Source organism: Aureococcus anophagefferens (assembly GCF_000186865.1).
Source record: "Aureococcus anophagefferens unplaced genomic scaffold AURANscaffold_3, whole genome shotgun sequence".
Classification (NCBI taxonomy): Eukaryota; class Pelagophyceae; order Pelagomonadales; family Pelagomonadaceae; genus Aureococcus; species Aureococcus anophagefferens.
Genome location: NW_008705563.1, coordinates 1,848,930 through 1,860,765, shown reverse-complemented (window position 1 = coordinate 1,860,765; position 11,836 = coordinate 1,848,930). Strand labels below are relative to the sequence as shown.

At 71.4% G+C, this 11,836-nt stretch overlaps 3 protein-coding genes across 3 annotated transcripts; 1 reads left to right on the top strand and 2 right to left on the bottom strand.

Annotated features, from left to right (window-relative positions):
• Positions 1–278: 278 nt before the first annotated feature.
• Positions 279–1,654, bottom strand: AURANDRAFT_20863 (hypothetical protein; the record flags this gene model as incomplete). Its single annotated transcript, XM_009035501.1, has 3 exons — positions 279–1,170; positions 1,338–1,451; positions 1,536–1,654. Coding segments are annotated over 3 exons (1,125 nt in total), but the record flags the coding sequence as incomplete, so codon positions are not given.
• An 878-nt stretch (positions 1,655–2,532) lies between these two features.
• On the bottom strand, positions 2,533–4,713 carry AURANDRAFT_21131 (hypothetical protein; the record flags this gene model as incomplete). Its single annotated transcript, XM_009035500.1, has 1 exon — positions 2,533–4,713. One exon carries the CDS (start codon positions 4,711–4,713, stop codon positions 2,533–2,535), a length of 2,181 nt encoding a protein of 726 aa, XP_009033748.1.
• Positions 4,714–8,230: 3,517 nt separating this feature from the next.
• On the top strand, positions 8,231–11,757 carry AURANDRAFT_61781 (hypothetical protein; the record flags this gene model as incomplete). Its single annotated transcript, XM_009035695.1, has 2 exons — positions 8,231–9,679; positions 9,817–11,757. The coding sequence occupies 2 exons, from the start codon at positions 8,231–8,233 to the stop codon at positions 11,755–11,757; spliced, it is 3,390 nt and encodes a 1,129-aa protein (XP_009033943.1).
• Between the last annotated feature and the right edge of the window lie 79 nt (positions 11,758–11,836).

Sequence of the window (11,836 nt, the reverse complement as noted above, 5' to 3'; positions counted from 1 at the left end):
GCCGCCATGAGCTGCTGCTGCTGCGCCGCGGTGAGCTGGCCCGCGCCCATCGGCGCGCCGCCCGGCAGCATGGCCATCGGCGGCGCGGGGACCATGTGGAAGCCCCCCGGGTGGGCCAGGAGCTGGGCCGCGGGCACGCCCCGGGGCCCCGATGCGCCCGGCGCCGCCGGCGCCGCGGGGTTCGCGGCCGCGGCGGCCGCGGCCGCGCGGCGCCGCGCGTCCGCGGCGGCCGCGGCCTGCTCCGCGGCGGGCTGGGGCGGCGGCGGCGGGCGCAATTGGGGGTTGTAGTGGAGCATCTCGCCCCAGGCGAGCTGGCGCAGCGAGTCGCGGTCCAGCGTCTGCTTCTCGAAGTCGAGCACGGCCGAAAAGTCCGCGCAGGGCTCGTCGCTCTCCATGTGCAGCGACGCCATGAAGGGGTGCGCCAGCGACTCCTCGACGGACGCGCGCTTCCGCGGGTTAAACACCAGCATGAGGCGCAGCAGGTCCAGCGCCGCGTCGTCGGGGCAGCCCGGGAACGCCGATCGGAACGCGGCCGTCACGCGGTCCGGGTCCGCGCCGGGCGTCTCCGGCAGGTCCAAAATGAAGCGCCGCGCCTTCTCCGACGTCACGAAGTCCAAGTCCGCCGCCCCGGGCTTGCCCAATTTCGCGATGATCTTGCGGATCTGGTCGATGTAGTCGTCGCCGGGGAAGACGGCCTGCCTTTCCAGCAACTCCGCGAAGATGCAGCCCGTGCTCCAGACGTCGATGGCCTTGGCGTACTCCGTGCAGGCGAGCATGATCTCCGGCGCGCGGTACCACCGCGTGACGACGTACTCCGTGAGGTCGCCCGGCCGCTGCTCGGGCTCGACGCCGCGCGCGAGGCCGAGGTCGCAGACCTTGAGGTCGCAGTTGCTGTTCAGGAGCAGGTTCGACGGCTTCAGGTCCCGGTGCATGACGTTGGCGCTGTGCATGTACTTGAGCGCCCGCAGGATCTGGTAGACGAAGTACTGGCAGTGGTCCGTCGACAGCGCCTGCTTCGAGTAGATGATGCGGTGCAGGTCCGTCTCCATGAGCTCGGAGACGATGTAGAGGTCCGTCCACTCGCCGTCGGTGGGGGGCAGGATGTTGATGATGTTCACGATGTTCTCGTGGTCCATCTGCCGCAGCAGCGTGATCTCCCGCAGGATCCGCCTGGGCAGCAAAAGGGTGCGAAATTCCCAACTTCAAAGGCTCCTATCTCGGTCGTTTTCCGCTCTTTTCGGCTGATTTTTGGACGAGCGATCATCTCTCGGAGCGCTCTCGAAGCGTGGGTGCTGTTTCCGAAACGCGCGCGCGCGGAACACTCGCTTTGAAGCGACGTTGAATCACCCTTTTGCTGCCCTGATATCCGCTTCGCGTCGACGACGTCGTCGAACGCGCGCGGAATCTTCTTGATGGCCACCTTGCACTTCGTGTCGCTGTCCACGGCGGAGCTGCGGCGGGGGTCGCGGGGTCGGGCGGGGGAGTCGGGGGGGGGGGGCGAAGCCGGCGGTCGGGCGGGGGGGGGCGGCACGCACATGACGACGCCGTAGCTGCCGTTCCCGACGCTGCGGATCAGCGAGTAGCGCTTGGGGACCTCGAAGACCGTGTTCGACACCGTGAACTGGTGCGTCGAGTCCGGTGGGAGCAGGGCCATGGCGCCCCGCTGTGGACCTCGCGATTACGGGTGCCGGCTATCACGAAATCAAACACCGTGAATGGCGACATAAACAAGGGGCAGCATCGGCTGCTTGGGCGGACGAGGCGGATATTTACTTTACGCCGCACCATGTCGTTGCCGAGATGTTGCCCAAGCGACGAGCTCTCACCACCGAGCTCATTGCGGTATGGCCCGCGTCGCGTGCCTCTGCGGGGCCCTGCTGGGCCTCGCCGGCGCCCTGCGCGAGCGGCCCTCGATCGCCACGAAGCCCCCGAAGACCGCCAAGCCCGAGCGCTGGATCCGGACCGCGGCCACCGTGCGCGTCGCGGCGCCCACGGAGCAATGCTACGCGGCCTACAGCGATTTGACGCGCATGCCTGAGTGGTGCCCCCTGCTCTCGAAGGTGACCTTCGACGAGGAGACGCGCAGCAGCGAGTGGCGCATGGGCTACAAGGGCGTCAGCGTCGGCTGGACGGCCCAGAATTTGGAGGAGGCGCCGCCCGGGCTCCTGCGATGGGAGTCGCGCGCCGGCGCGCACAACTTCGGCGCCGCGTCCTTCGCCGACGCGGGTGACGGCTGCGACGTCGAGGTCGCCATCACCTACCGCATCCCGCGCGCCATCGCCGACATCGTCGAGGGCCCGCGCGCGCAGCGCTTCATCCGGTCGCTCCTGAAACGGACGCTCGACGCGTTCGCGGTGGGCATGGAGAAGGAGCGCGCCGGGGACTAAGGCGCGTTGAACTACAGCGGGGTTAGGGGAACACGGCGCGGTGACGACGACCGCGTTTCACATACAGCGGGGTTCGGAAAAAAACAGATCACGGCGCGGTGACGACGACCGCGTTTGACATACAACGGGGTTAGGAAAAAACAGATCACGGCGCGGTGACGACGACCCACTCGACCGCGCGGGGCGCCATGTCGAGGGCCACGTCGACGGCGTAGCTTCGGTCGAGCGCGACGGTCCGCGCGGCGCCCGACGAGTCCGCGAGCGTCGCCGACGTGGTCAGGCCCGCGTAGTAGAGCGGCAGCCGGAGCGACGTCGCCTGCCGCGCGTCCGTCGGGTTGAAGATCATCGCCAGCGCGACTTCGCCCGACGCCGCGAATGGGTTGACATGCAATATCGCGTCGATGCCCTGCATGTCCGGCCGCCGGAGGTGGACGAGGTCCGAGACGAGGATCTCGCGGTGGGCCTTGTAGAAGGCCACCCACTTCGCGACGACGGCCTTGGTCTCGTTCGAGTCGAAGAGCCGGTCGCCGCGGTAGCACGCGGCGACGCCGTAGCCGAGGTACTGCGCCAGCGCCCACTCGTAGTCGTCGATGTTTTCCGCGAGGGGCTCGAAGACCGCGCTTTCGCCGCCACCGTGGTACTCGTTCAGCGGCACGAACATCCAGCCCTGCGTCGGCGTGCGTGCGTAGGTGTCGTCGAACATGGACTGCCGCGACACGGACAGGTCCTCCCAGCGGGGCAGCGAGTACTGGTTCTCGTCGTAGCCCATGCCCGTCTTCTGGCCGCCCTGGTAGAAATAGTCGTCCGGCTGGTTGACGAAGACCCCGCGCCGCCGCAGTTCCGTGTAGAACTCGGCCTGGATCTTCGTCTGCATGTAGACGGAATCCTCCCGGCCGCGGTGGTGGCTGTGGTTCGTCGCGGCGCACTCGCCGCCGCCGTAGGGGCCGTCCGTCTCGAGCATGGCGAGGCCCGTGGCGTCCAAGAAATCGAGCGCGAGGGACCGGAGCTCGTCGGCCCAGCCGCTCGCGAAGCACGCGTCGACGCCGAGGCTCCCGTCGTCGTTGACGCGGGCCCACTCGTCGCCGACGTCGCCCCCGTAGCCCCCGTGGCCCCGGTCGAGACAGATCAGGTCGTAGCCGCCGACCTCGACGCCCTTCGCCGCGGCGTAGGCGACGTCCGCGGCGACGGACGCCAGGTAGGTCTCGTTCCGCGTCTCGAGTCGGAAGCCGGAGCCGAAGCTGTAGATCACCATCTCGAAGCCGACGTCGGCCATCTGGTCCACGGCGCGGCGGAACCCCGCGGACGACGCGTCCGTCAGGTGGAAGAAGATCGGGTTCTCCGACGTCCACGGCGCGAGGCGCCGCACGATCTGGTGCGTCGCCAGCTGGTCGCGCTCGACGTCGAAGCCGTCGAGCGTCATCTCGAAGACGCGGAAGCTCGCGAACGCGTCGACGGAGCCGAGGCGGACGCCGGGGCCCGACGCGTAGGTCGCGTTGAGCACGGGCTCGACGGCGCCCGCGTCCGCCGCCTCGGCGAACGCGGCGTCGTCCTGCCAGAGGATCTGCGTGCCGTGCGGCTGGTCCGTCTCCGCGTGGAGCCGCCCCGCGGGCCCGGCCGTCGACCCGTGGTGGCGCGCGACGTTCTCCTTGGCGAAGGGCGCGTTCACGGCCAGGAGCTCGACGTCGACGCGGTCCACGACGACGTCCGCCGCGCCGGCGTCGACCGCGAGGCTCGCCCACTTGGCCAGCAGCGGCGCGCCCGCGTAGAGCTCGTAGTGGAGCCAGACGGTGACGTTCCGGTGTCTCGTCGCGCCCGCCGGCGCGCGGAACGCGACGTCGAGGCGCAGGCCCTCGGGCGGCCAGGACGCGTTCGGCGCGTGGCGGCGGCCGTGCTCCCAGGGCACGGGCGCCTCGGGCGAAGACGTCGAGTGCGAGACGTACGCGAACGCGTCCGCGTCCACCGCGTACTTGACCGGCCGCCGCAGGTACGCCGAGTGGTTCTGCTCCAGCGACAGGCCGCCGACCGCGTAGGCGACGCCGTCGAGGACGACGGTCGCCTCGGCGACGACGCTCCGCAGCACGTGCTCGCGCGGTCGCGCGGCCGTCGCCTCGGCGACGTAGGCGACCGTGCCGAAGCCGGGAGCCAGCGCGAAGGTGCGCGTGAGCAGCCCGTTGGTCAGCGAGATGGTGCCGTCCGCGTGCTCGACGAGGGTCACCGGCGCGTCGACGGTGGCGACGAGCCAGTCCGGTGGCAGCGCTGCGGCAGCGACCTCGCTTGCGGCAGCGACCGCGCAGCAGGCGAGATATCTAGCCCATGCGTTTGGCATCGTTGAGCAACGCGTCGTAGGCCTCGTTTTATGACGCGACGGACGACGAGAAGGCGGCCGCGCCGAGACTCTTTGACAAGGTGAACGAATCTCGTTGACCTCGCCGAGGAGACGTTGAAGCTGTCCCGATTGCGGCATGCGGGCTGCCGGCAGCCGCATCGTTATCAATAACAGCAACGCGCGGTCCCAGTTCCGACACTACAAGGCGCGATCAACAGCGTGACGATTTCGATTGCTACTAGCCGATGCTCGACGACCCCAGCCGAGCAGCCATGGCCGTCTCGATCGCCGCCGTCGTCGTCACGTTCCTGCTGCCCTGGTGGTCGCGGCGCCGAGGCCGGCCGCGCGTCGCCTTCCTCGGCAACAGCATCTGCTACTACAACGACCTGCCGCGGCTCCTCGCGACGCTGCACGGCGGCCGCCTGCACCAGGATTCCTGCATGCGCGGCGGCGCGGACCTGCCGACGCTCTTCGCCCGGGGCAACGGCATCTCCCACCTCTACGGCCCGCTGCGCGCGGGCGCGTGGTCGGCGCGGCGGCTCCTCGCGAGGCGCTGGGACTTCGTCGTGCTCCAGGACCAGACGCAGGCGCCCGCGCGCGCGGCGCCCCGGGCGGCGAGCGCCGCGTCGCTCGCGGCGGACTACGCGCCGCTCCTGCGCGGCGCGACGCCCGTGCTCCTCGAGACCTACGCCTACGACGCGCCCCACAAGGGCGACGTCGGCGGCCTCGACGCGTTCGCGCGCGACCTCGAGGCGGGCTACGGTGCGTACGCGGCCGCGCTCGCGGCCGCGGGCGCGCCGGCGCCCCGCGTCGCGCCCTGCGCGGCGGCCTTCGAGATCGTCCGCGCCGAGCGGCCCGCGCTCTGGCGGTCGCTCTTCCAGGAGGACGGCTACCACCCGACGCCGCGGGGCTCGCTGCTCCTCGCGTGCGTCCTCTACGAGACCATCTTCGAGCGGCCGCCGCCGCTCGACGACGTCGCCGCTCCCGCGACGCTCTGGTCCTCCGCGCGCTACTTCGGCGGCGAGCGGGACGGCGCGCCGGCCTTCCCCACGGCCGACGAGTGCCGCTACCTCGGCGACGCCGCGCGCCGCGCGCGCGAAAAACGCAAAAGATGCTAAGGTGCCCCCCCTAGAGGAGCAGGCCGACCGCGGCCGCGCCGGCCGCCCAGATCGCCGCCGCGGCCGCGGAGGCGGCGTCCACCGTGCCGTCGTCGTCGGGCGTCACGGTGCCGCTCGGCGACATCTTCCCCGTCGACGGCGCCGGCGCCGACGTCGTCGCCGCGGTCGAGAACGCCGAGGACACGCCCACGCTCGCGGCGGCCGTCTGGATCGCGGCGTCGAAGTCCGACGTGTCGAGCGCGCCGAGGTCCGCGGCGAGCGCCGTCGCCGCGCTCTCGCTCGCGACCGTGATGGTGTAGGATATCGTCAGCGTGTCCGTGAGGCGGCGGCGGCGCGCGGACGCGATGGCGACGGCGACGGCGTCCGCGGAGACGGCCGCGGCGTCCGCGACGGCCGCGACGAAGACGGCCTCGTTGTCCGAGGCGTCCTCGTAGGTCATGCCTTCCACCGTCATCTCGCCCGCGACGACGTCCGCGGCCGCGGACGGCGCCGGCGTCGGCGGGACGACGGGCGCGGCCGTCGGCGGCGGCACGGAGACCGGCGCGGCCGTCGACGGCGTCAGGGACGGCGCGCCCGTGACGGGCTGCTTCGTCGGCGAGCCGAGGGCCACCGTGGGCGGATGCGTGGGCGCGGGCGTGGGCACGGGCGCGGGGAGGTCCGTCGGGGCCGGCGTCGGGATGCCCGACGGCGTCGCGTCCGCGACGCACGTCGCGTACTCGACGAAGGCGCCCTCGACGCAGCGCGTGATGCCCGACGCCGCGTAGCCCGAGTCGCAGGTCACGTGGCAGCCGTTGCCGCTGTAGAGCGTGTCGCCCGTCTCGCAGTAGTCCGACGCGTAGGCGCCGTTGTCCGGCTGCGCCGCGACCGTGCACGTCGACGCGCTGTCGAAGAACGACGCCATGTTGTTGAACTCGTTGCCCGTGATGACGTAGTAGTCCGTCATGTCGCAGCAGGCGTAGGTCATGTCGTTCGCGGTCAGGTAGGCGTCGGACGTCGTGAACGAGAGCAGCGCGCTCGACCCCTCCTGCCGGCTCAGGTCCGCGCGGAAGCAGAAGAGCGGGCCCGTCGTCGAGATGACGACCTCGTCGCCGTCGTCGCAGCGGTCGTTGCCCGCGCCGCAGGTGTAGTCGAAGATCTGCGTGTGGTAGTGGTACGTCGCCCCGAGGTCGACGCCGTACTCGTCGGTCGTCGACTCGTCGTGCGTGTGGCCGCTGCACTCGTCGAGGAGCGGCGCCGCGAAGCCCGGCGCGTCGTCGCCGAGGTAGCGGCCGTAGATGAGGTGGCCGTCGGCGCCGAAGCCGATGATGGGCGGGTGCGTCGCCGTCGACGTGTAATTCGACGTGCCGTACAGGCACTGGTGGCTGTCGCTGAAGAGGTCGCCGTGGACGTGGGGTTGGCCCGCGCCCTGGCCGACGTGGAGGTTGCAGGGCGACGCCTCGCACGTCGGCTGGTTCCACTCGCCGCGGTTGTTCTGCGTGACCCAGTTCTGCATGCCGTTGACCGTGATGCCGACGCCCGCGCCGTCGGGGAGGCCGTAGGTCCCGATGCCCGTGCCGTCGCTGTACGCGTAGGTAATAGCGTCGCTGCCCGACGTGCCGTCGAAGAGGTCGACGTTGTTCGTGTAGACGCCCGAGCTGAAGTCGACGACGTCGAGCGGGTACTGGAGGCTGTAGTAGCGGTCGATGGTGCGCGTCGGGTCCCCCGTGCAGTAGGTCACCCCGTCGGACGTGCCGAGGGGCCTGCGAGGGACGACGTGTTTTTCTCAAGCCGGAACTCTCTCCGGACGCCGCGCGGGACGGGCTCGGCACGTTGTTGAGGTGCGGCTCGAAGACGCCGCCCTCGCCGGACGACAGCACGAGGAGCCACTTGTCGTTGCAGAACGCGTATTTGATGCTCGGCCCCTGGATGACCTGCTCCAAGAACGTGCCGTCGCAGACGCCGTCCGTGCGCTGCGTGCAGTCCGACGTGCACGCGCCCTTGAAGGCCCAGTCCGTCTCCTCCGTGTAGTCGGACATGTCGAGGAAGCTCGTGCAATCCGAGCCGTCGCTGGAGTAATCGGACCGGTACGCTCCGGTGACGCCGTCGACCGTCGGGGGGCCGCCGCCCTCGTCGGAGCAGGTGATGTACTGGTTCTTGCACGTCGGGGCGCCGCAGTAGCCCCAGCCGCCCTCCGACGTCGGCGCGTAGCACTCGGAGCTGCCGAGAGCATACGTATTCGTCATGCTGCTGACGGTCGTCGATGCCGCGGCGCGCCCCACGAGGAGCGCAATTATGGAGCTCCTCATAGCGCGCATAGTTTTCTTCCGAAGCCAACGGTGAATGTGATGGAGCCGTCTCGGGCAGCCAAACCGGCAATGGAGCCCGCAGCGCGTCTCTTCTTCTAGGTCGCGGCCGGCGCGATGCCTCGCAATGCGTCCGACAGCATGGACCTGGACAATTTCAAGCACGCGCCGAAGATCAAGAAGAAGCGGTGGAAGGGCGCGCCGCCGAAGCTGCGGTCGATCCGCAGCCACGACCCCTACCAGCCCTACCTGCCCGAGGTGCCGGCGCTCGGCGGCATGACGTCGCCGGCCACGGTGTTGTCCCGCGGCAAGACGCCGGACCTGCGGTCCGTGACCTTCGACGGCGCGACGGCGGGCCTGCGCGGCGGCGGGGCGCCCGCGGCGGCGCTCGAGCTGTTGAGCCGGTCCGAGCTCACGGCGTGGCACCTGAGCCTGCAGAACGAGACCCAGTCCTTCAACTCCCTGGCGATCTACGGCGAGCTGCGGCTCCGCGAGGCGCTGCTCCTCGAGACGGACCCCGACGAGTTCTACAGCAACGCGCCGCACACCGTCGTCGCCGCGCTCGCGGGCGACCTCCTGCTGAAGCTGACGACCCTCTACCGGCGCTTCTCGTCCTTCACGCAGCTCCTGTCGGCGACGACGCTCCGCTGCGTCTTCAGCGACTACGAGCGCACGATCCTGCCGGACATGGAGGCGAACGGCGGGCGGACGACGGCCGCGGCGCTCAACGCCGCGACGCCGTGGTTCGAGGTCTGCGCGCAGCTCCGGAGCCGCCTCGAGTCCTACGCCGCCGCCTGCCGGCGGAACCAGAAGGTCGCCGCGCGCCTCTACGGCCGCTGGAACGACGCGACCCTCAAGCCCATCGTCCACGCGTGGGCCGCGCACGTGCGCCACGAGCGCCGCGTCGCGCGCCTCAAGATGAAGCTCTACTGCTGGGCCTGGCACTGCATCGCCATGAAGTCCGTGCGCTACAAGAAGGAGCAGGACGACAACTTTGCGCGCGCGCTGGGCGGGCCCGCGGGCGGCGCGGCCGCGCGGCACCCGGGCATCCCCGAGGGCGACAAGGAGAAAGCGCTCCGGGAGCGGGGCGAGCGCGACGCCAAGGACCACGCGCTCGAGAACGTGCTCGACGACTTCGCCGTCGCCGAATCGCTGCCCGAGGACCCCGCGGAGGCGCGCGAGGCGCTCGAGCTCCGCATCCGGCTCGCGTTCGAGGCCGGCTACAAGCTCGGCAAGGACCAGGGCGGGCCGCGCTTCGTCACGGGCAAGGCGCCGCCGCCCAAGAAGGCGCCGCCGCCGCCGCCGCCGCCCGCCGCCGCGCCGCCCGCGGGCGGCGACGCGTCGAGCCTCCTCGCGGGCGCGCTCGTCGCGTCGTCGAAGACGCTCGACGCGTCGCCGCCGGGCAAGCGGCCGGACCTCGGCGACAGCGACCGCAGCGACTACGGCAGCGACGAGTACGACGACGACGCCACGGAGGACGACGCGAACCTCGCCTTCGCGGCCGCGCGGCCCGGGGCGGGACGCGCGCGCGACGCGCCCGACTTCAAAGGCTCGTCTCTCGGCCGTGTTCCACTCGTTTCGGCCGATGTTTGGACGAGCGATCATCCCTCGGAGCGTTTTCGACGCGTGGATGCTTTTTCCGGAACGCGCGCGCGCGGACCACTCACGTTGAAGCGAACTTGAATCACTCTTTTCCCGCCCAGGCGCGGTCGGGCGGCGTCCGCGCGACGCTCGCGGAGAAGTTCGGCGGCGGCCGCGAGGGCCGGAGGCGCCACGGCAAGCAGCGGGCGGCGATCCGCGCGGGGGACGGCGACGCGCTGGCGTCGAGCTCCGGGGACGACGACGACGAGGCCGACGGCGACGGCGACGACGGCGCCGACGGCGCCGACGGCGACGGCGCCGCGGGCGCGGACGGCGCCGCGGGCGCGGACGGCGACGCGGGCGCGGGCGGCGCCGCGAGGAGGAAGAAGGGGAAGAAGCGCAGGGAGAAGAAGCCGCGGGAGCGCGCGCGGCAGTACGCGACGCACGAGACGCAGACGGATCTGACGCTCGACGCGCTCGCGAAGGCGCTCGACGCGCTGGCGTCGGGCGCGGCGCCGGCCGGCGCGGGCGCCGCCGGGGGCGCCGCGGGCGCGGTCGTCCCCGGCGCGCTCGGGGCGGGCGGCGGCGCGGGCGGCGGCGCGGACGCCGCGCCGCCGGGCTCCGCGTCGCCGACGTCGCGCGGCAAGCTCGGCGGCGCCGCGCGGCGGTCCCTCGCCAAGGCCAAGGTCCAGAAGGGCGCGGTCGGCGCCCTCGCGCGGCTCCGGGGCGGCAAGCCCGGCAACACGGCGCGCGTGGCCATGATGGGCTTCACGCAGCGGCAGCGGGAGCTCATGGAGCTCGGCATCATCGGCGGCAAGAAGTGCGAGAAGGGCATGCCTATCCAGGGCGCCGTCGCCCTCATCCCCCAGCTCCTCGAGGAGGCGCTGCGCGCCGACGTCACGGCGGCGAACGCCGAGGCCCAGGCCCTCGGGAAGAAGAACCTCGTCGCGATGATCATCGCGGCGATGGCCGTGACGCAGCTGCCGCTGCGGACGATCGCGATGAACTGCCTCATCCGCCGCTTCGGCATGCGGACGCTGGCCGTCAAGAAGCTGCGCGCCGTCGTCGCGACGTGCCACGAGGCGAAGACGCGGAGCCGCCACAAGCGGCTCGAGGTCTTCGCGGTCTTCCTCGGCATCGTCGACGGCGCCGCGCGGGCGCGCGCGCCCGAGGCCGAGGACGCGCTCGAGGCCGCGGACCTGCGGAGCCTGGGCATGCTCGTGCGGCGCTACTTCAAGCTGCTCTACCACGGCGTCAAGGGATACGTCGTCGCGCCGGCGACGGCGCTCGCGCGGCTCCTCGTCGGCGCGAACCGCTTCGACGCGCGGCTCTTCGCCAAGGCCGCGGACGAGGTCATCTTCCACTGGACCAAGGAGTGCGACCCCCGCGCCTACGACGAGCGGCGGCGCCAGCTCGAGGAGCTCGCCCGGGCCGACGACGCCGACGCGACGAAGCCGCCCTGGATGGACTGCGACGAGGCCATCCTCCTCTGCTCGGGCTTCGCGCGGCACGAGCGCGCGTTCGAGGACGCCTACGTGCGGGAGAAGAAGGCCGCGCGCGCGCTCCAGCGCGCCTGCCGCGCCCACGCGACGCGGCGGCGCCACCGCCAGGAGCAGACGGCCAAGTGGACCGCGCTCTGGAACGGCCGCGCGCGCGCGGCCGAGGGCGGCGCGGCCGCGCGCGCGGCCGTGGACCTCGACTGCTTCAAGGCCATCATCGCCGCCGCCGACGTCGGGCTGGAGCCCTTCGAGGTCGTCGAGTGCTTCAAGGACTACGGCGAGACCGCGGAGCACATCGCGCGCGACACGGAGCAGGCGCGCGTCGACAAGAGCCTCCGGACGCAGAAGGCGCTCCTCATCCAGTCCGTCATCTTCCGCCACCGCGCGACCAAGGAGACCAAAGCGGGCATGCGGTCGCCGGCGGAGCTCGTCGAGCTCGCCCACCGCGCGCAGATCGCGATGGCGCTCCACGCGTGGCAGGGCATCTTCCAGGGCGGGACAAGAGAGCGAAATTCCCGACTTCAAAGGCTCCTCTCTCGGCCGTGTTCCACTCGTTTCGGCTGATTTTTGGACGAGCGATCATCTCTCGGAACGGTCTCGCAGCGTGGATGTTTTTTTCCGTAACGCGCGCGCGCGGAACACC